General features: G+C 55.4%; 7 protein-coding genes across 7 annotated transcripts; 5 read left to right on the top strand and 2 right to left on the bottom strand.

Moving 5' to 3' along the window:
- Nucleotides 1-1,030: 1,030 nt before the first annotated feature.
- BROUX77_002453 (uncharacterized protein) lies at nucleotides 1,031-2,689 on the top strand (the record flags this gene model as incomplete). The annotated part of the gene is made up of 1 exon (XM_073746995.1): nucleotides 1,031-2,689. The coding sequence occupies one exon, from the start codon at nucleotides 1,031-1,033 to the stop codon at nucleotides 2,687-2,689; it is 1,659 nt and encodes a 552-aa protein (XP_073607535.1).
- Nucleotides 2,690-3,100: 411 nt separating this feature from the next.
- Nucleotides 3,101-6,604, top strand: BROUX77_002452 (uncharacterized protein; the record flags this gene model as incomplete). The annotated part of the gene is made up of 1 exon (XM_073746994.1): nucleotides 3,101-6,604. The coding sequence occupies one exon, from the start codon at nucleotides 3,101-3,103 to the stop codon at nucleotides 6,602-6,604; it is 3,504 nt and encodes a 1,167-aa protein (XP_073607534.1).
- A 766-nt stretch (nucleotides 6,605-7,370) lies between these two features.
- Nucleotides 7,371-8,525, top strand: BROUX77_002451 (uncharacterized protein; the record flags this gene model as incomplete). Its single annotated transcript, XM_073746993.1, has 1 exon — nucleotides 7,371-8,525. One exon carries the CDS (start codon nucleotides 7,371-7,373, stop codon nucleotides 8,523-8,525), a length of 1,155 nt encoding a protein of 384 aa, XP_073607533.1.
- Nucleotides 8,526-9,502: 977 nt separating this feature from the next.
- Nucleotides 9,503-10,409, bottom strand: BROUX77_002450 (uncharacterized protein; the record flags this gene model as incomplete). The annotated part of the gene is made up of 2 exons (XM_073746992.1): nucleotides 9,503-10,163; nucleotides 10,294-10,409. The coding sequence occupies 2 exons, from the start codon at nucleotides 10,407-10,409 to the stop codon at nucleotides 9,503-9,505; spliced, it is 777 nt and encodes a 258-aa protein (XP_073607532.1).
- Nucleotides 10,410-15,449: 5,040 nt separating this feature from the next.
- On the top strand, nucleotides 15,450-17,021 carry BROUX77_002449 (uncharacterized protein; the record flags this gene model as incomplete). The annotated part of the gene is made up of 1 exon (XM_073746991.1): nucleotides 15,450-17,021. One exon carries the CDS (start codon nucleotides 15,450-15,452, stop codon nucleotides 17,019-17,021), a length of 1,572 nt encoding a protein of 523 aa, XP_073607531.1.
- Nucleotides 17,022-17,794: 773 nt separating this feature from the next.
- On the bottom strand, nucleotides 17,795-18,982 carry BROUX77_002448 (uncharacterized protein; the record flags this gene model as incomplete). The annotated part of the gene is made up of 3 exons (XM_073746990.1): nucleotides 17,795-18,363; nucleotides 18,446-18,839; nucleotides 18,938-18,982. The coding sequence occupies 3 exons, from the start codon at nucleotides 18,980-18,982 to the stop codon at nucleotides 17,795-17,797; spliced, it is 1,008 nt and encodes a 335-aa protein (XP_073607530.1).
- An 839-nt stretch (nucleotides 18,983-19,821) lies between these two features.
- BROUX77_002447 (uncharacterized protein) lies at nucleotides 19,822-22,386 on the top strand (the record flags this gene model as incomplete). Its single annotated transcript, XM_073746988.1, has 1 exon — nucleotides 19,822-22,386. One exon carries the CDS (start codon nucleotides 19,822-19,824, stop codon nucleotides 22,384-22,386), a length of 2,565 nt encoding a protein of 854 aa, XP_073607529.1.
- Between the last annotated feature and the right edge of the window lie 25 nt (nucleotides 22,387-22,411).

Raw genomic sequence — 22,411 nt, 5'->3', positions numbered from 1 at the left:
TCGTTTGTTCGGCCGTACCTCCGGGGCACAGACCTCCACTGCTCGTTGTAGTCCCACAGTGAGGGCTTCAGCAAGCTTGTCAGCATAGCCCTGCGGGCCCCCTTCAATCGTCTCGGGGTCGTCGGCTGTCAGTCCCTCCAGATCGTCTTTGAGTCGCTTGCATTCCTTGGCGAATCGCTCCTCGTCCAACTTCTTCGGGTCTCGTCGCTTTTCCGTGGCGTCGCTGTCTGCTGGTGCTCCCTCTATGGTCGTCATGAGGCCTTCATGGTCGCTAGGTGATAAGTCTGGAATGATTTCCGTCCTCACCGTCCGTTGCGCTAAGAGTCCTCTGGTCGCAATGGCCAAATCAATGGTGTGTCCCCTGTCGTGGGTCGGGCCTAACCGGGCGTTGAGTACGACTGCCTCATGCTCCTCTACCCACTCCAAAAGTTTTTCCGCTTCGGGAGACGTCCTCTCGCATTTCTCGTCCCATGCCCGATGGTGGAGGTTGAAGTCTCCAACTATCAGACTAGGGCTGGATATGCGAGTCTCTAAAAGTCGTAGGACCGCCTCGTTTGTTCTTACAGACCCTCTGCCTGCGTTGTATAGTTGGCGCTGCCAACTATGGCCAACATGCCTTATAGTCTTTACTAACAAAGCCTCTAAACAGCAACACATTCCTCATTAGTGTAGTGGTGATCATACCTGCTTGTCACGCAGGTGACCTGGGTTCGATTCCCAGATGGGGAGATTCGTTGGGCTTCTCGACTTGAAAAGCTCAACTTTTTGAGTTTTGACGAACTAGTTCTTTTTTTTTTTCTTCTTTTCCGTGGTACTCTCTGCCATAGACCCCAAGGATACCCTACGATGGCTCGGCGTGCGTTGGTCATGCAACCTGTCCTTCGTGCCGCAGTCCATCCCCAAGGAGAGGCATCAACATTTTCCTCGATTTTCAGAGGGCACCTTCGACATTTTGACCAAGCTAACAGCTACCATTATTGCAAACTACTTTACTTTATTTTCGCCCCCGACAGGTCCTGTCATCCCTAAGATGATCGCGTCCGTCCACGCGCCCGCGCCCGCCGCGCCCGCGTCCGCGCCTCCGTCATTGACGTACGCGCAGGCCACCTCGCCCACCACTGTCCCCTCCTCCGCGTTGTTCTCGCCGAACCTCGCCGGCCAGGCCCCTCAGGGGCTCCCCTCTTCCGTCGCGCGCGTCGCGACAGGCGCAAAACGCGTCAGGAGCGAAGACGCGCCCCTCCCCCAAGAGGCTCACTACGCTCCCATCTCGCTCCCGGTCGGTCGCTTCCAGGCCCTGGCCGACAAGATCCGCACCAAGCAGGATGCGGAAGCGGCCGCGAGAGATCGCTTGGCCAGCATCTTCTTGACAATGGCCGACAACTGCCTGGCCTCCATGGCCCCCCACGCGGAGGCCTTCGCGTCTACCCGCCAGATCGTTAACGACCTGGCCTCAATCCTGGAGAACGGCCTGGTGGCCGTGATGACAGGCTCACCCCTCGCGCCCCCCACGGGCGCTGCCACAAACACCTCTCTCCCCCCGGCCGCACAGCCCGTGCCACCCGCCCCTAACACGGCCCCGGCCCCGGCCCCGGCTCCATCAAAGGCCCAGCCTGCACACCACCCCTCTGCTGCTGCTCCTGCAGCGCCCACCGAGTCCTCGGACAAGGAATCCTGGAGCACAGTCGCCCGCAAGGGCAAAAAAGCATCCAAGGCCACCCAACCCGCCGCCCCCTCGACCGGAGCCCCAAAGGCCAAACAGGGCAATCCCAGCTCAGCCCCCAAGACCGCCCCCACCGACAACCGCCTTTTCGTGGTTGTGCCAACCGACTCCCCCCTCCGGAAGCTTTCGCCGGCCTACATCGTAACGAAGGCCAACGCGGGCATCCCCCGCGGTGAGGGCGCAGGCACCGCCACTGCCACCAAGACGGGCTTCGCCTTGACAGCCGTACGCGACGTCGGCAAATTCCTCAGCCACGCTGAGCGCATCCGCGCCAACCTGACTGCGGAGAAGGTTCACAAGAGGGATGCTTGGTCCAAGTACATCGTACACGGACTGCCCACCTCGATCACGGTCGAGGACCCCAAGACCCCCGGCGCCGTGATGCTCCACCGGGTCACCCTAGACGATGTCCGTCAGGATATCGAACAGGCCTTTGGTGTCGTCTCCGCCAGCGCCACGCTGTCGAAGTACGTTGGCAAGGCAGGCGTGCCCACCTTCCGCGCCCACATCGCCTTCCACGAAGGCCTGGTGTCCCCGTCCGCGGTTCCCCGCCGCGTAGCGACACTTGGAGAGCTGCACATGGTCTCCGCAGACAACACCCTGGAGCGCTTCCCGTTCTGCACACGCTGCCGGGTCCGCCACTTTGACCGCAAATGCCCGGCCGATACCGAGACGCAGTCGTCCACCCCGGCTGCCGCCGCCCAGGGAGACAAGGCCCCGTCCCCAGCGCCCTCCCAGGCGCCTTCCACGGCCGTCACCTCGGCCCCCCCGGCCCGGCCGTCGTCACAGACGAAGAGCCCTTCAAGCTCCCAGGCTTCTCCCTCCCCTGCCTCCTCGGCGCCCAGCCAGCCATCGACCGCCCCATCACAGGCCGCCCAGCTGCAACCCTCCCCCCTGCCCACCTCCAGCGTGTCCCCTGAAACACGGGATTCAATGCAGGTAGACGACAATGACGAGGAACTTCTGTAAATGTTAGGACACCCTAACGACACAGTATTGCAAATGATTTCTGCGAATGTGCAAAGGTCCTGGACCTGTGCACAGTCGTTGCTACACAAGGCGCATGAAGACCAGGTGGATGTGGTCTGCCTCCAAGAGGCCCCGTCTAGCGCAGACCCGGGGAACAGAACGTTCCCTAGGCACCCCTCCTATCAGGTAATAGTCCCGGAGGGTAACTGGCGCTCGAATCCCCGAGTCGCCACATACATTTCGACAAAAAGACACGGGCTTCGCTTCCAAAAGGCCTACATGAGGGAAGAACACCAGGATGTCATCATTGTGGAGGTCCTAATCGGGGGGCACACGTACAGCATCGTAAACCTTTACAATGCCGGGACAGGTTCGGCTAGGACAGGGGAGGCGCTTCGTCTTCTGACCAGCATGCAGCCAGGACCGCGGTCTGTGGTAGTGGGCGACTTCAACCTCCACCACAGTGCCTGGGACCCCCGATGCGCCACGGACGACAACGACGCCGAGCTCCTACTGGCCTGGATGGAAGAGCGAGCCCTTCTGCTGGGCAACGCGGATGGGGAGCCAACCCACGAGTCAGGGAGTGTCATAGACCTTACCATAATGTCGTCGCCTCTTTTTGTCACCGGGGCGAGCGTGGAGCTACGGGACGATCTGACATGCGGAAGTGACCACTTCCCGCTCTTGGTGTCCATCCCGCTGCCAGGGCACACAGTGGTCCCGAGCCCCGCAGGGCGCTTCCTCATGGATAAGCTTGACAAAAAGAAGTTCGACGCGGCATGCAAGGCCGGCGCGGCTCGCCTGGACGACCTTGTGAGAGAGTACCGGAGGTCAGACGGCCAGATCCCGGAAAAAAAGCACATTGACGACTTCGCGAGACTGCTACAGGATGTGATCCTGGACGCCCTGGTCGCATCAACGCCCAAGTCTCTGGGCAAGGCCAAGAGCTTCCCATGGTGGAACAAGGAGTGCAGCGTCGCGCGTGCGGAGCAAAGCGCAGCGCGGAACAGGGTGGAAAAGGCAACGACACAGGCCGCAGCACAAGAGGCCAGGACCGAACGCCGCGAAGCCAAGAAGCGCCTCAGGCGCGCACTCAGGAGCGCGGCTCGGGCTTTCTACGCCGACCTGCTGGCGAAGGTCACTGATACCCGAGACCTCTTCCGTATCGTGAAATGGAGGACGAAAGCTCCGCACCGCCACTCCCCAGCACTATCGCCGGCGGACGGAGCGGAGGCCACGGTGCAAGACACCACGGAAAAGATCGCTCTCCTTCGCAGCGTGCACATGCCTTCCGCCCGGCCAGGGGACATCGAATCCCCCGCCCTGCAGGTGGAACCGAGGACCCGGGGCTCCAGGACGGAAGCCCCGCCGACACGCGCCCGAATCACCAGAGACGAGGTGGAAGCTGCTCTTTGGAGGCCGCGCAACACTGCCCCCGGCCCGGACGGCCTCTCGAACAACGTCCTGAAACTGGCCTGGCCCTCCCTCAAGCGGCAGGTCACCCATTTGTTCAACGCAAGCTTCTTCTGGGGCCACCACCCTGCCTCCTTCAAAGAGGCCAAGGTGATCGCCCTGCCAAAGCCCAACAAGAAGGATCGCTCGTCGCCACGGGCCTACCGGCTGATCTCGCTGCTCCCGACCCTGGCCAAGTGCCTGGAAAGGATAGTCGCCCGCCGTCTCTCGTGCTGGGCGCTGGAGGCAGGTCACATCCAAGACAACTACGCCGGTGCGGTTCCGGGGCGCAGCGCCGAGGACATGTGCCTACGCCTGGCGCACTCTCTCGAGCGCACAGCCGACCTCAGGGGTGAGTCTTCGGTCCTCACCTTTGATATCAAGGGGGCCTTCGACGCCGTGCATCCGAACCGCATGGTCAAACGACTGGAGGACCTGGGGTGCCCGGCTGGAACATGTCGATGGGTGTCCTCGTTCCTGGCGGGCAGGCGGGCTTCCCTAACCTTAGACGGCGTCTCTGACGCTCTCCAGCCAACAGGTGGCAGCCTCCCACAGGGCTCGCCCATCTCCCCAATCTTGTTCATGCTGTTCATGTCGCCGCTGTTCAAGATGCCACTCCCCTGCACTCTCCGTGGGTACGCTGACGACGGTTGCCTAGTCAACTCAGACTCGTCCCTCGAAGGCAACTGCTCGGTTCTCTCCCGCTCTCTGGAGCTCGTTGACAGCTGGTGCACGGACAACGGCATGGCGCTTGACCTGACGAAGTCCGAACTACTTCACGTGACGCGCAAGCGTCATGGACAAAACCCAAGCCTGCGACTCCCCGACGGCTCTACGCTGGAGGCGGTTAGCCCTCGCGAGACCTTGCGCTGGCTTGGCGTGCGCTGGTCACGAAACCTCTCCTTCGTGCCACACATCCGAGACGTGGCACAGAGGACGGCACCGGCCATTCGCGGCATCCAGATTCTGTCCGGGTGCTGGAAAGGCGCCCCGATCAAGGGCGCCCTCACGGCGGTCCGCGCATGCGTGGTTGCCAAGCTGTCTTACGCTGCGGCCACATGGTGGCGCCCAACCCCGCCCAACGCTCCGCTGAGCCGCGGGTTACTGGGGGCCTCAAGGCTCCTCGACCGCACCGTCCGCAGAGGCCTCCGCGCCGCCCTGCCGCTATATTGCACCACACCCTGTGCAATATACAACCTCGCATCGGGCTTCCCTCCCATGCGCTATGCGCTGGACAACCTCCTTGGGTCGGCTGCTCTCAGAGTCGCGCTGGCCCCGCCAAACCACCCCCTCGGCTCCATAAGGCCAATGTGGGGCATACTGGGTGAGCTCAGGAGTATGCTTCCATACGAGCTGTCCACGAGCTTCCCGCCGCCGTGCAAGGGCAAGCTACCTTCGACCCGGGCCCCGATCCGGGGTGACAAAGAGGCTGCCGCTGCAGCACACCTCGCTCTGGTCCGCTCCTCCCCCCCCTCAGACCTGTGGCTATACACAGACGGCTCGAAGCTGAGTCCGAACAGGGTTGGCGCCGGCTGGGTAATTATCCAGGGGGGACAAGTCCTGCTCTCGGGAAACCGCCCGGTCCCTTTCCGCGCCGAGGTGCACGACGCCGAAGTGCTGGCCATTGCCGAGGCCATAACCGCCGTCGACCTGCGGGACAAACCGCGGTGCCGCAAAGTCTGGATCTGTTCAGACAACATGGCAGCGGTGAGTAGACTCACGTCCCGGGACGTCAAGCCCGGAACCTCCGAGGAACACCTTCGGAGAGCCCAAACAATTTGCGCGGACTGGCTACGTCCCGACGCCAACCATCCGAGGCCAAGACCGTGGCCAGATGGAGCCATTGAGGTGGAAGCGATCTGGGTTCCAGGCCACTCCGATGTCGTGGGCAACGAGCTCGCCGACAGACAAGCCAGGTGGGGTGCAGACATAATCACCACAAGGACTGGCATGTCACTCTCCTGGGCACGCAGTGAATTCCGCGCCCGGGTCACTACCGCATTTCGCGCCTGGTGGGAGGCAGAGGGTCGCAACTCCAGACCTCACCTGCGCCGCCCGGTGCAGGCCCCGAAGAAGGCTTGGACAAGTCTCCTTGACGAGACCGATCGCAACCTCGCCCGCGCGGTGCTGACAGCTTTGTCAGGACACGGCGACTTTGCGGCCTATCACCGCCGTTTCGAGCACGAGGACGCCGTGCTCTCCTGTCCCCTCTGCGGAGCCGACACGAGCCCGGAGCACATCTGGGTTTGCCACCACAACCCACAGCGGGTGTCCAGCAGCTTCTTTCAGAAGTTGATCGGTACCAAGCGCGGAGCCTGCTGGCTGGCCGCCAAAGCAGCCAAAGCCCCCACGGCCCTGCTGGCTCACCGCCGCATGAGGCCGGACACGCAGGCGCAAGACGCGGCCCCTCCCGCGCCCCCTCTGCCACCTAGAGACGGCGTACCCTTGGGGTCTCCCCCTTAGCGCGTTTGCGCTGCCATCACCTCCTTTTTCCTACTTGTTTCTCTCTTTGTTTGTACTTCCCTTTGTTGTTTCCTTTGTTTTTGTTTTTATGTTTGGTCTGCATCAGCGGCGAGGCCAGGATTCTGGGCCAGGTTTGGGGCCACACAAGCAAAGGACAGCCTCTGGGCTGGGCGGGTGGACACACTTTAGTCATTACACTTTGTGCGGGGGGTTTCTGTATGCATGGTTTGGATTTTAGGTTTCTGTTTCTGTATGTAATTTCTGGTACTACTTGTAGTCCCCTGTCGTATGCCGAGAATCCCTCGCGAGTAGACAGGTAAAATAAAGACTTTCAAATCAAATCAAATCGTGCCGCAGTCGCCTAGAGGACGGCACCCACCATACGCGGCATTCAGATTCTGTCTGGTTGCTGGAAGGGGGCCCCGGTGAAAGGCGCCCTCACGGCAGTCCGCTCTTGTGTGGTGAACAAGCTCGCCTACGCCGCCGCCGTCTGGTGGAACCACGGAGCCGGGACAACTAGCCAACCCCGTGGGCTGAAGCAGGCCGTGGCACTCCTGGATCGCACAGTCCGCCGAGGTCTGCGTGCGGCACTCCCGCTATATTGCACAACCCCATGCGCTATATACAACCTAGCGTCCGGTTTCCCGCCAATGAGTTTTGTCCTAGACAGCCGCCTTGGTTCGGCCGGACTTAGGGCCACTCTCGCGCAGCCAAACCACCCGCTCGGAACGACAGCCACAAACTGGGTAGAATAGGGAGGCTCAAGATGCTGCTCCCGCACAGCCTGGCCACAAACTACCCGGCCCCCTTCACGGGCGCGCCTGCATCATCTCGCCCCCATTTACAGGGTGACAAGAAGGCTGCAGCTGCGGCGCACCTAGCCTTGGTACGCTCCTCTTCCCCCTCGGACCTCTGGATATACACAGACGGATCCAAGCTGGGAGAGGGCCGGGTCGGCGCTGGGTGGGCGATCATTCGGGACGGGACAGTCCTGGACACGGGCAACTGCCCGATTCCTTTCCACGCCGAGGTTCATGACGCCGAGGTAATGGCCATTGCCAGAGCCCTGGAAAAAGTAGACTCGTGGGTGAAACCACAGTGCCGCAAGGTCTGGGTCTGCTCCGACAATCTCGCCGCAGTGAACCGGCTCACGTCTCGCTACGCCAAGTCGGGCACCTCCGAGCAGTATCTGAGGCGCGCCCAGATGATCTGCGCAAGCTGGATCAGACCGCACTCAGAGCGGCCGCGACCAAGGCCCTGGCCCGACGGCCCATCCGAGGTAGAGGCTATTTGGGTCCCGGGCCACTCCGACATCGCGGGCAATGAGCTCGCAGATGAGCAAGCAAAGCTAGGGGCCAGGACAAACACCTGGCTGGACGGCATGTCGCTCTCCTGGGCCTGCCACTACTTCCGCTCCCGTCTCGACTCTGCTTTCCGCGCCTGGTGGGCAGAGGAGGGGCGCGCCATTAGACCCCATCTGCACCGCCCAGTTGAACCCCCCAAGAAGGCTTGGTCAAGTCTCCTTGACGAGACCGATCGCAAGCTCGCCCGCGCAGTGCTGACTGCTCTGTCCGGCCATGGCGACTTTGCGGCCTACCATCGCCGCTTCGAACATGTGGACGCCGTGCTCTCCTGCCCCCTTTGCGGATCGGAGACCGCCCCAGAGCATGTTTGGGTCTGCCCCCGGAACCCACAGCGGGTGTCCTGCAGCTTCTTCCAGAAGTTGATAGGCACCAAGCGCGGGGCCACCTGGCTGGCCGCCAAGGCAGCTAAAGCACCCACTGTGCTGCTCGCCCAACGCCGCGCGAGGACTAAGGCGCACCCACAGGCCGCCGACCCTCCCGCTCGCTTCCCGTCGAGCCTACCACCGCCCGCCCCTCCACCTCCCAGTGCGGGGGCTCCCCCGGGCCTCTCGGCTTAGCGCGCGCGCTGCCACTCTCTTCTGTTTGCTCGTTCTCCCTTTCTCTCTCTACTTCCTGTCTTTCCTTTGTTACTTTTCTTTTGTCATGTTCTATCTTTCTTTTGGGTTTGGTCTTCTACAGGGTAAAGGCCGAGGCTTGGGGTCTTGTTTGGGACCTTACAAGCGAAGGACAGCCATTGCGCTGGGCGGTCGGGGGACCCTCCGTCATTATACTTTGTGCTGTGGGGATTTTCTGTATGCATGGTTTGGATTTTTGGATCTTTAGCTTCTGTATGTATTTCTTGGTACTAGTTTTAGTCCCCTGTCGTATGTCGAGAATACCTCGCGAGTAGACAGGTAAAATAAAGACAATCAAATCAAATCAAAAGACTTTCATCATCATCATGAGTCTTCAACGTGCGTAAAATTCGGGTTTTTTGGTGCCAATTTTGTCGAGTTGCATGTCAAGAGTCGAACCTGATTTTCGTGTAACCATTGCAATAGCGACAAAACTCACATCGGAGGAAGAAATTCACCATCGTCAACTCATCGGAGTAGCCTGGAGTAGGTCGAGATTCTCTCACAAGTAGACAGGCTGATAAAGACTCTCATCATCATGATATCGGAATAACCGTATAATACTTTGATGTAGCTCAGTCACGTTGAATAGAGTCGAGTCAAGTCATATCGGAGTACTAGGTAGGCTTTCAGTATTCCCTTCTTGTTCTACCACGAGACTTTACATAGAGGGGAGCATGTAGACTCTTTAGGAACTATTACTTGTCATCTTCAGAATGGAAATATGTATGTAGGTATTGAAAGTGAGCTAAAAAAGTCAAGAAACTTCGTGATCAATATTATAGAACTTCGTTCTGTGGTCACCGAAGATATAGAATATGAACTATTTGGCCAGACTTATTGCTGGCACAAAGGAAAAAGTCAACATGACATGATCAGGAGAAACAATGCAGCATAAAATAATGCTCATCTTCATGTCTTTAAAACCAGGCTAGAGTCCATGTAGCAGGGAGATTCGGCCAGCGCTCCTGCCATTCGGCCAAAACCTCGGGCACCCGCAAGTCAAATGTTGACCTACCGGCAGCCGAGCCCGAGTCAAAGGATAGCGGGCCTACGGCCTGGCGCTCTTCACAGGCGACCCTGTTGAGGGAGTTGGCAAGATCTACAATGCCCTGGCCACCAACGTAGGCTTCCTCGTGGTTATCCTTGATGTCAATGTTGAATACATGAACGGGATGGTTGAGAGGAGCACCGCGGTTATTTAGGTCATCAATAACGGCATCCCAGCAACGCTCCTCACAGGTTATGACAATGTCGACAATTCCACCCTCGGAGCCCTGGCTTCCGCGGTCATTGGCGTGCGTCTGAGTGCGAGGCACACCAATCTGCCAGTCCTGCCAGCGCTCGGGGCCCCATTTTACATTACGGTTGCGATCGAGCATATTAAGCAGTCCATTGGATCGATAGAGACGTGGGTCTTTGCCTTCCAACTCCTTATACATGCTATCATATGATGTTTTGTTGAATTGGTATACGTTGGGCTGGTTGATGCTGGGGCCAGGCAAACGCACAAGAGAGCCGGTGCCAAAGGATATCACGGGGTAGTTGGCCTGGGAAAGTCGCAGATGTGCCTCCATTGATCTGGGGCGGTGGCAAGGTTAGCAAGATCTCACATCACAATGAAATACAGAAGCTCAAATATCGATGGTTTTACAACGGTGTAGATTGGCATATTACTATGGAATTAACTGTTCGAGACAGATGCACATACCTGTTCTGATTACTGGCACACACGGTACAAAACTTCAACTTGTAGCCCGACTCTGAGGACTCAGAACTTTTCGTGGCAACATTGCTACCGTCTGCTGGTCCATTGGCGGCTTCCATGATTACAAGCAGATAACTACAGGTGGAGCAAACTTGGAGAATGATACAATAAATCACGAGTTACTAGATAGTCAAGCGATACCTAGCTTTAGATGATTGTTAGCAAAATGATCGAGACCACGCAGGCTAAGGAAGAAATCATGAATCCAACAGTGTTCCATCAGACAAAAGCGTATACGGTATAAAGTGTGTCAACATAGTATGTTTAGACAGCTCCAATAAAAAGAATGCATCACGAAAGACAAGGCCAAACTCTTGGGCTCCAGGGAAAACATGTATGTGAACTTACCTTGAGTGTATTGACGACTGCTGACTTTGCAGCGTGAAGAAAGTAGGGGAAAGAAAGAGAAGAGTGAAAAGAACAGACTGAAGCTTGAAATAGGATGGACGATTGAAAGATTTTTGCATTGTAGAGCAGCTGCCCAAAGTTGCAGGGCGGTCAGCCATGGCAGAAAGCTTTGCTTTTGTGCCATATAAGGTCAACTTGCAGTCGCTCTTTCAACAAGTTCATTGGGCTGATGGTCTAGTGGTATGATATTTGCTTTGCAGTATTCACTACAAATTTGTAAATGGTCGGGGGTTCGATCCCCTCTCAGTCCAATTGAAATCTGATCTCAACGATCAGACATCGCTTTTAGATCTGAATTTTTGACACCCGAGAGGGCCTGTGTCCGCCTCACGGCGGACCGTGTAATGCTTTTCATGTAGCTTAGTCACGTTAAATAAAGTCAAGTCAAGTCAAGTCAAACCAATGCTGTCTGATCTTCATTGTAAATTTTAAGGCGTTTTTTTTTTTTTGGCTTCTTTTGCTGAAATTTTAGGTGTTTGTAGAAGCGTATTTTTTTTGCTGGTGGAATTGGAAATAACGCTCAACAGTTTTTTGGTGGGTTTTTTTGGGGTTTTTAGTTTCTGTAACTATGGATTTTCTGGCGCGAGGTTTTGTTCCCTGTCGTATGCCGAATATCCCTACCGAGCAGACAAAGACAGGTAGCGAGTAGACCGGCAAAATAAAGACAATCAATTCAAATAGTCAGAGACAGGTGAATCAAGAAAGACTCTCATCAACGCTTCTAATTTCAATCAAGGTGATGTCAATGTTTGACTTTCAAGGGAGGAAGCCTTGGCCTGTGGAAAATTCCTCCGCAGGTCTACGTTCCTGCCGAAACGTAAATCAGTCCAACGAACAAACTGAAGGAGACTAAATTGTCTAGTTAGTTTCTTCCCATGTTTTTGGCACTTGAGCCAAAGCCTGCGGCTGTAGGAAAACGGAACAAAATAGACATGCCAAATGCTACCAAGTATAAGGGTTAGCGGAAAAAATCGTGGGTTACGTGGGTTAGCCGTTTCAACCCGCCCGGCAGTCAACATCAGTCTCCATAGCAAAGACTGGATGCATGGGCTTTCATCATGTCCAAAAAATGAGCAGGAAGAAAGCGGCGCCGTCATTTGTCAATTCCTCTGTTATTGATGGGCTTGCTGGTGGCTCACAACAAGTGTAGAGTAGAGCGGACTACAAAAGCGAAGGATAAAAGCGTCTAAGCGGGCGGCACGGACACACACTGACCTGAAACAAATCTGAATGAAGCGTAGTATTGAATGGGCCAATGATAAAGTGGCATGTTGCAGAGAAAGCGTGCTTCTATTTTTAGCAATCACAGCACGACGACCGAAACATGCAGTGCCAATGTAACTCGGGCTTGCATCTTGCATTTTGTATTGCATATTGCACTCAACTAGAAGCTGTGGAAACGACAACTGGTTGTAGCTAGTTGACAGAGTTTTCATTAGCTACTATGGGTGTAGACAGATATTGGCGAGAGCAAGGATGACTGTGCAGCTATGTTCTATTGTCTTGCATGTTGTGTGGTAAAACTGAGGTTGAGGTTGAGAGCACATGCACGTGGCAGACGGCATTGCACCGATGTCCCTCGGGTCCCTCAGGATAGAAGGGCTCTGAAGCCAGGGCTGGCCGAGTATCGGGGTATCCTGTGGTACGGTATTTTTACATAGTTATTCGAAATGTTACAGACTGTGATGTGTTGTTTCCATACCTGAGAGAGACGCACATGACGCAAGAGAGTGGCGTGGCGGGTATACATACGTCGTATTATGGATGTCGTCATGTATGTATAGGTCCGAGAAACCAGTTAGTAGTTGTGAGAGGAATTGTAGTCATGTCACTTGCAGTTTGCCTTGAGCATGTACATACATACTTATTTCTTGCTGGATGTACTTGACTACTGCGTCAAGCTTGATTTACGCCAGCGTTCCAGTCAGAGACAATCGGACAGTCTCTTGGTGTGGAAATCTGATGATGGGAGTGTGTATCTTATTGTGTTTCTACTATAGGCTATTTACGGACACAAGCAGGCAAGCTCGGCGAGTCACGACAAGGACAAGGAGGCATACATTTGCACGTACACAAGTAGTTATATATAACTAGTCAGCCAGTTAACTAACTATAGTCAACTACCCACAGGCAACTAGTCATAGTACTTGAATCGGGACAACACTGGCGCAGGCGGCTGCTTCCGAGTCATACTGACTACGGACGTGTTATACATCATCCAATGAGGCTTGTTCTCTTGACTGTGAGTGACTTTTTAACCTTTGTTCCCCGCTGTTGGTCACGGGTGCGGTATCCGGGCTGAGACACACAAATATGGTTATTACAACCTAAGGCGTAGGAGGGCATGGTAGCAGGAGTGAGGAGAGGGAGTTTTCTAGTCTCTCAAGATCGAAAGATGCCAAATTGGGCAAGATTCATGGGTTGTTTAACTAGTTACAATATGGGCAAGTTGTGGTTGTAGGTCACTTGTATTTACAAGACGATGGGTAGGCCTGCCATCTTTCTCCGTGCCGAAGCTGACGCCGGAGGGGCTTTCCCTGCACAGAGTTTCTAGCTATAGCCGGGTTTGTATGGGATCAAATTGCGTGGCTCCCGTTGTCGTGCCAGGGAAATTGGACGTTTTGATGAGGAGGACTAACTACAGGAATTTGTACAAGCCAACCATAGAAAACACCAGGGAAGACAGGATAAGGCGAGACAAGACGAGACGAGGTTAAGCGGGCGATTGGTGTGTGCTGGAAGCTGTGACATGTGTGTGTAATTGTGGATTGTGATAAGGTTGAAAGACAGAGGTAGGCCAGTGAAGTCAGGAATCTAGGCTCAAGGTGAAGGGAGTTAAGAGAGAGAGAGAGAGAGAGGAAGAATAGACGGGCCAACTCTGTGTATCTCTAAAAATGAATGAAAACAAGGAGATGACATGCATGCAACAGCGATCGATGCAAGCTGAGGGTTTTCTTTGTAGCTGTTATTATTCTAGTTTGATCGACATTGATGACCAAGTTGGCAGGTTTGAAGTCAAGAGTCCGGTTGGCTATGGCCGCAGCAGTGATGGCGGGCCACTGGCGTTGAGGGTATGTTCTGTTTTTACTTGTGTATTGCAGGTGGAACAGGGGCTCTAGGCCCCAAATGTTAGTGGTGGTGGTTTCAGTTAGTGGCTCGGCTTCGGTGACGGTGTAGTTAGAGGGGTTTCGAGGTTGTAGGCTTTTATTGTATAGGCCGCCCCAGCTAGGACTCAGTGGGATTGGTGTGAGAGGGACGTCCCACCCGCAACTTGGGTTAATATGCCCTGGAGAGAGGCATTGGCATTGGCATTGGCAGTTCCGAGCTTGGCTTCTTTCTTTAACCTGTGTCTTTTTTTTTTTTTTTTTTAATTTCCCTCAAGCCTGAAAAAAGAAACAAACCAACTAGAGCATGCATCGTACTTGCAAACATGATCATTTTGCACCCGAAAAAAGAAGCAAAGGGACGGTGGTGGGTTGTGCAGATACTTGTAGTCTCTCTTTGGTCTTGGGGCCTGGAGACCTGTAGCGCTCAGCGCTCTCAGCGCCTAGATCCAGCGGCCACCTCCACTTGTGCTGCCCTCCTTGTAGTGAGTGGATAGGCCCAGGCACGAGCACCCATTGCGCTGGTAGTTCTCACTAGCACAATTTGGTCCATGAACCGACTCGCTTTTTTTTCTCACCGTTCTTATTTACCTGGTTTTTATTTATTTTTTGCCCTCATATTTTCACTTTAGTGTTGTGTGTGACCTGGTCTCTTCTTTGTCCAAGTCCCCTCACTTTTTTCTCCTTGATTTTTTTGCTTCTTTCTTTGAGACCTTCGCGATCCAACTTGAACTTGATTCTCTCATTTGCTCGTCCTGCTGCGAGCCCACCTCCATCATCGCATCTCCTCCATCGTCCATCCACGCTCGACCATTACCGAGTCTCCAAGCCTCCTCTGGCATTGCACCTAATAACCCGAGAATTTTGCTGCTGCACGACACTCTCTACCATCACTCCCGGTACTGGTACTACCTACACTTGTCATAACTACCTTACAAGAACTACTTGTACCTCTACGCCCATCGCTATCGCTTCTACTACCGCTACCGCTACCACTACTGCTATCAATACACGAACTTGGCCGATTTGATAGTCCATCGCCTTGCCCGAACCCCCCCGCCATCGCCGCCACCTATTCTGAACGAGCCCCCTCATTGACCACCCCCCCCCCCCCCCCCGAGAAAAAAATCCATCATCCATACCGTGCCCAGACTCGCGTGGTGTTGTAGACTGAACTGAGCCGAGACTCCCCATTCTCGTCGCTTCTCTCTGGTTTTCATTCCCGCCTGCCTCAGTCTTTCTTGGGCTCTGTTTTCCTGTGCGAGGCGCGCTTACGGCACGGCAGGTCGACAGCATCTGTCCGTCACCTGGGTAGCCGCCATTATTCTTCTCGTTCTTCGTCTACCCTGTGGTTGTTCGTTTTCCACATTTGCCAGTCATTTTTCCCCGGCAGCATCTACGGCTTTCTGTTTTTGCTCCTTGATTTATTGTGCTATTTTCCCTGTGGCCCTTGGTATTGCCTGGCCTCCATTTCCATCATTTCTCCTTGCCCCTCTCCATCTGTTCCATGCCCTGTTGAGCACTTGGCTAGCATCCCGTATTACACACAAGTCTCTCTTCTGACCCTCGCCTCCCACTCTCGGTGCTATGGATGCAGCAACTTCTTCATCGGCCCCCATAGCCGCAAACCCAGCTCCGGCATCCTCGACAGCACCGGCCTCCGCAGCAGCTGACGGAGAGCTCAGTCCTTCGACCGTACCTCCTCTTGTACCATCGTCTCATCTCGGTCGGCGATCCGTTGTCTCACGACCTTTATCCCAGGTGTCAGCAAAGAACCGTCTTTCTCAGTATTCGGTTTCTTCGGTTCCTTCACGTTCTCGGCCTGTATCCAATGTCTTTCCCATGTACCCCTCGAGCTTGCCATACTCCCTTGTCCGTGATTTCGCATATCCCACGTCACATGTTCTCCACTACGGCCCAACCCCCGAGCCTTCTGTCCCGGCCTCCGGCGCCAACACGCCAGCAACAGAGCAAAGACGACTATCTGATCCGCCAGCTTCATGGGAGGCCAAGATGAGCTGGGATACAGCGGCATGGCCTGCTGACTACTATGGCCGTTCAACAGACGTCCCTCCCATCCATCTGGGCGATGGGCCGCCGTGGAGCGAGGACGAGGACCTACAGAGCCCTGTTGTGAGCTCGCGCCATCGAAAGCACAAGTCGACCTCGGCGGCATATTCTCGACCGTCATTGGATGCCAACTATGCCGTTGGCCCCGGATACCGTGTCGAACAAAACGAAGGCTGGGATCACAGCCAACCTGAAGATGGCGTTGACGAGTACGTTTCCCGCCACCGCAACGGCCACCCGTATAACTATCAGAACGGCCAGGAGTCTCGACTGTTGGGAGACCACGACGCTGACTCGGACTGTTCTAGTTGCGCATCATCTCCGGCTTTCCCCAATGACCAGTCCCGATACTCCCGCGATTACCAATTCACCATTACTTCTCCCGACGAGGAGATGCACGGCAAGGCAGTGGCATTGTATGATTTTGAACGCGAAGATGAAAATGAGCTGCCCTTGGTTGAAGGCCAAATTATTCTCATTTCCTATCGCCACGGCGAAGGGTGGCTTGTTGCCGAGGACCCCAAGACCAAAGAGAGCGGGTTGGTGCCCGAAGCCTATGTACGTTTATTGCGAGACATTGAGGGTGGCATGAACGGCCTCGCCAATGTTATGGCTGTTGAAAGAGCCGCGTCACCAAACGATAGCGGCACACCGACCCAAGCAGAGCCTTCTGGTGGCTTTCCCGAGCCCGCTTTACCCACCATCAACACGGTAAACGTCAACGGCTACAACCAGCCAGTCGTGTCAACATTTTCCACATCGAGCAAGGACCTCGACCCTTATCCCACCGACCAACTGGGCATACAGGCTGGCCAAGCGCCGCCACAAGTCGTACACTACAACGGCCAGCGTGGCGGCAGCAGCCAAGCAAACACACCAACAATGACCCTCTATTCCGAAGTTGGCTTTCCACGGAACGGGACCCAGGACACATCTGGCGCAGCGGCTGCTACCCCCGGCACCGCCCCAGCAAAAGCAACAACGACGTCTGGCAGGCCGGCTGGAGACTCGGGAGACGGCGAGATACAGTTGCTCACAGATGCCAAAATGGCGCCCCCAACGGCCGCCGAGACGAGGACGTCCGGCTAGTAACTCACTGCTGTTCTTTCTGTACGAGCCAGGATGTGTCTTTGAAGGGCGGACATGCTGGAAATTTCTACTCTTACCTACCATTTCTTCTCTTTCTACCCGACTCTGATTCAAATCTCTCCCATGCCAATTTCTCTCTTTCTCTCTCTCTCTCTCTCTACCTTAGCTCTTCCCCCTCTCCCCCCCCCATTGGCCCTCACTCCCTCACACCCCTCCATAACTTAAACTTCTTGAACAAAAAAGGACGATTTCGATATGGATCATCAATACATGTACTGCACCAATTGTTATGTGCTTTGTTTACTTTGCAAACAAAAAAATCTTTATTTTTTTCGCATTACCCAGCAGATGACACGCAAGATGATTTCATGATTTCTTTTTGTTTGACTGGCTTGCTTGTATACTGTGCAAGCTGGCATAGATAGCAGCAGACTTTGTGTACTTTTTCTTCTTCTCCATAACTTTGTTTTCTTTTCCTTCCACATTTTCCTAACCCTTATTCGTTGCTGTCCTCCTTCTCCTCCTCCACCCCCCATCGCATGTGATGTTGTTGTATGTTTAGCTTTGCTCATTGCGGTTGAATTTCCATTTCTATAGTTAATGACTGTTTTTTTCTCGTTTTCTGCGAAGAATGTTCAAGACAGTATTATCACGCATTCGAGTTTGAAGAGTACTTCTACTTATAAACAATGAGCTTAATCAAACACCAGTCTATGTATATGAAGGCTTATACAGAAACACGGACTTACTCTTCTTCCAACTATTCTAACAGCTTAGAACTTGTAGACCTGCTCAGGTTTGTAGCCTAGCTCCTTGAGAGCACCCTTGAGCTCGCCCTGGTCTTTGGGGGAGACCTTGTTGCCTGAGACGGCGTTCATCAGGCCGGGAGGACCGCAGACAAAGACCTTGATGTTCTCCTCCTTGGGCTCGGGCAGAACAGTCTTGAGCAGCTCCTTGGTGACAAAGCCCTTGCCGCCCTTCCATGACGAAGAGGGCTTGTCCAGCAGGTAAAAGGCACGGAAGCGCTGGGGGTAGGTGTTCTCTAGCTTGTCGAGCTCAGCCTTGAGCAGGATATCGTCTTCGGTGACGTTGCCAAAGACTAGGGTGACCTTGGTCTTGTCCTCGGGGTTGCTGAAGATGCCGCGCAGCAGCTGGTACATGGGGGTGATGCCAGTACCACCGGCAACCAGAGCGATTTCGGGGTGCTTGTTGGCGGACCACGGGTACTTGGGCAGCGGGCCCTTGATGTCCAGCTTGTCACCGGGCTTCAGGTTGTGGATGTGAGTGGACATGGGGCCATCAGGGTACTTCTTGACAATAAGGTCCATGTAGCCCTTGGAGTCTACATGGAACAAGAGAAGTAGCGGGTCAGCATTGAACTAGCGGGAAGAGTAGGAGAGATAGAGTTTAGGGTGGGTAGTAACCTTCGTCGCTGGTGGGGGTGTAAGGACGGAGGACAGCCTTCTCAGCACCCTCGGGCTTAAACTTGGTCAGCACGGCCGAGGTGAAGACAACGCCCGACACAGCCTCGGGGTCGGGGAGCTTGAAGCGGAGCTGCTTGGTGTTGGCTGAGAGGTCCTTGACCTCGGAGACTTCGAGGCTCAGGAAGCCTTGTTCAACACCAGTGAAGGCCTTCTTGGCAACGGCCGGTGCAGCAGCAGCAGGCTTAGCATCGCCACTGCTAGCTAGGTAGTAACCACCGCCGGCGAGAACAGCGGCGCCGGCGGCGTACAGGCCCGAATTGGAGCTGGGCTTGGGGGTCGGCTCGGGAGCCTTGGGGGCGGAGCTGGGGGCCTCGGAGGCGAAAGCGCGAACCTGCTGCAACAATGAACAAGACATGGTCAGCAGGTGCGAGAGCGATTAGGCGCGGCATTGGCAGTGGGCTGGTTGGCCGAGAGCTGAAAGAGGCTGCTTACCTGACGCAGAGGCCGGACAACACGCAGAGCAGAGCGGGCGAACATGATGACGGGTGAGATGAGATGGCGTATCAATTGCAGGAAAAAAAAACAATAGATCGGGGAGACAAATTCTGCGCTGGAGACTGGTTGACTGGAGATGCAGGAAGGAAGAAACTCTGGGGCGGAGGAAGGGAAAAGAGGGCCGCTCAGGAAGCTCGGTCTTGGTTGGTCAGCACCACAGTTGCAATAACACGAAGCTCTGACAGCAGTTGCTATCAAGGGAAGCATGGCGGAGGACAGCCCCAGAGCCGGTGCCAGCTGCCGGGGCTCAGCTGCCAGCTGGCATCAAGACCTGCCGGCCTTGCCAGGGACAAGGTCTCGATGCACGATGCAAGTGTCTCTCCGCTTGAGCCCATGAGCCTAACCCCTCTTCCTCCAAGATGCACAGAGTTACGGCAGCAAAGCTCCCTTGTCGGCGGGCTTGCATCTTCCCGACAGACACACACTTTAACTAGCCAAACTAGCCCAGAGTGGATCACATGATGCGCGGGCACGTCTTCTCTGTGGTTCTTTTGCCGACTGGGCCCGTTTGTGCCTAAAACCGAGTGGAGAGAACGACAATGGCCTGCAGCATCCATCGATGGATGGATGGATGACTCTGGCGGCAGTAAACTGGAACTGCCTTAACCACCAGAGAGACGCCCCGAGACTTTTATGCGGTGTTTTTCTTTCCTCTGTTCTTCTTCTTTCTTTCCCTTCCGCATTCTCTCCACCGCTGCGTTTTGTGTGTTTCTGACAGACAGGCCTGGCCTTCTGACATCTTGTCTTGTCTCTATTGCACATCACCTTCCTATATTGTCTCTCTTTCATCCCCCTACCGCCCTCCCTTACCCGCCGCTTTCATGCCCTCCAAAGAGTCCTCTTCCAGCCGCTCCAAAACCGGCCGGTCGTCTCGCCGGGGCGAACGCAGCACCCGCAATGGCAGTTCCCGCACCCACGGCGCAGCCAATGACGACGCTGCCCACTCCAACAACTCGCCCTACCAGCAATCCGTGCGGGCGGCCGAGTCGCGTTTCTCGCTGACCGACCAGTTTGCGTCGACGGCCCGCGAGTACGAGTTTGGCTTTGACGATGCCTCGTCTGTCTTCACCAAGATCACCGATGTTGCCGACAGCCAGACTGACCAGCATGACGACGACGACGAGAATCCTGTGGTTGCCGACTACGAAACAGCCGGCTCTAAAGGCCCATTGGAAAACGTCGAGGAGGAGCACGACTATGTTGAGCCCGACCACTATGATATCCTGTGTCTTCCTCACAACTCGACCCTGACTCAGGACCAGATCCGCCAGGCCTTTTATCGCCAGTTCATGCTGCTGTATCCCGAGGCCCATGCCAGCAAATATCGCGCCATGGCTGCAACCCACTTTATTAAGTCACAGCAGGCTTATGAGACGCTGATGGATCCGCAGCGCCGCGCCGAGTACGACGTGATTGGCGAGGACGGAGATGAAATTGAGGTTCTCGTTCACGGCAACTATGACGCCGCTGTCGAGGGCAAGCTTCGTGCTAGAATGCAGCAGGTTGTGTACGGCGCTTCCGAGGTTGGCGTTCGTATTGATGCTTCCAAGCTGTATACCGAGGTGTACCGTCAGCTGAGCAAACGCAGGACTCCGTCTGCTGCCAATCTGATCCAGGGCATGAAGCCGCTGGATTACGCACTGAGCCAATCGTTTACCGTCGGTGTCCCTGTTCATCGGGTGCTTCCTCTAGCCCAGCTACGTGCCGCAAAGAATGGATTGGCTGGTGTACTGGGCAAGTTTAAACGGGGCAAGGAAAAGGAAAAGGAAAAGAACAAGCGCCGGAGCAAAGATCGGGAAAGAGAAAAGGCTGCGGCGAAAGCCAATGACTCCAGCTACTATTTGGCTGTCCCGACTGTCACTGTAGCTGCTTCGCTATACGGCCTCGTCGATGGCCTCACTCAGGCGAACGTGTCTTCGTCCCTCCTAACCGACCGTTTCCAGCCTCTACTACCGCTGACCATCCCCCGTCACCGTATTATCCAATTGGGAGAGCTGAAATGCACCCCTCTTGTTGCAGTCCGTGTGCGCCAAGAGATTATCCATCGCGCTCGGTCTGCTGCAAACGCCAAGAACACTACTGGGTCCTCATCGTCTGCTGCCGCTGCCGGAGCCGAGGAGCGTTGGACCAAGAGTGCTATTGAAATTGAGACTGATGTGATTCCCGAACGCTCCCTGACGGCCCGTGTCTCTCACTCCTTTTTGCTTCCTTACAGCGCTGTTCCCTGGAATATGGAGGCCAGCGCTACAAATGGTCGCTACGTGACTGGTGGTATTCCCCGTTTGGGCATGGGCATCTACCGCAAGGTGGGCCCCGGAACCGCCTTCTTCCGCGCCGATAGTGGCGACTGGCGCTTCGGAAACGGAAAAGTGTGCAACTTCTTCGGCCAGTTTGCCAAAGAAAGCAAAAAGTGGTTTTACGCCGACTTCCAGTTCCCGCTCAAGACTACCCCTAGCATTGAGATTGGTTACAAGACTACGCCGTGTGAGCGATGGACTACCACCAACTATGCTGACATCCCGCGCGGTGAGTCTGGTATCCGCGGCATGGACCGCGAAGCTTCATTTGCCGGCCGTGGCTCGTGGGCCATGTCAGTCTCGGCCATGCCTGGCGATGCTTTTGCTGGATATCTCCGCTACAGCCGCGACATTCCCTATCTGGCGCCGACTCAAACGCCTTCGCGTATTGAGGCCGAGTTGTGCGGCGGAAATGCCTCCGACCACTACCTTGCTCTTCGTAACCTGTGGCAAGTTGGACGCTTCGCGCGTTTAGGTCTTGAGGTCAGCATCAGCGCACACCACGTGCACCTCTCACTATACTGGGCCCGGCTGAGCCAGGCTATTAGTCTTCCTGTGCTGGTAACACCGCGCACCATGATTTCCGACAAGATGGTGGCACTGGGTGCAGTCGTGCCATTCGTAACAGTGGCCATCGGCCAAATCGGCCGGCGCTTCCTGCGCCGCAGCCGCGTGGTGAAGAAGATGAAGCGTGAGCCCGAGGCCGTGCAGGCATATGTCGACCAGAAGCGCTCTGACGCTGAGGAGATTGTGTACTTGATTGAGAGCTTTGTCGAGGCGCGCCAGAAGCGCGAGGCCAAGAAGGGAGGCCTGGTTATTCTGAGTGCCAAGTACGGCATCCAAGAGGGCTCCGGCAGCGCGGCAGTCTGGGTTGGCGAGGTGGCTGATGTCCGAGTTGCACTGAGCGCTTTGGTGGATGGCGACGGTAGACTGGAGATTCCATACGGCGTGCGTAAGAGTCATATACCTGGCTTCTGGGACCCAGTGCCTCTGCAGGAGAAAGTGCTACATGTGCGTTACATGTACAGAGGAAGAGAGGCTGTAGTAGATGTCCGGGGCAAGGAGGGTCTTGTGCTGCCGCCAATGTAGGAGGCAAGTGAGAGAGGACTAAACA

This window comes from Berkeleyomyces rouxiae (assembly GCF_048999995.1).
Source record: "Berkeleyomyces rouxiae strain 22BRR77 chromosome Unknown BrBRR77_ptg000002l, whole genome shotgun sequence".
NCBI lineage: Eukaryota > Fungi > Ascomycota > Sordariomycetes > Microascales > Ceratocystidaceae > Berkeleyomyces > Berkeleyomyces rouxiae.
This window is presented reverse-complemented; position numbering and strand designations above follow the sequence as displayed.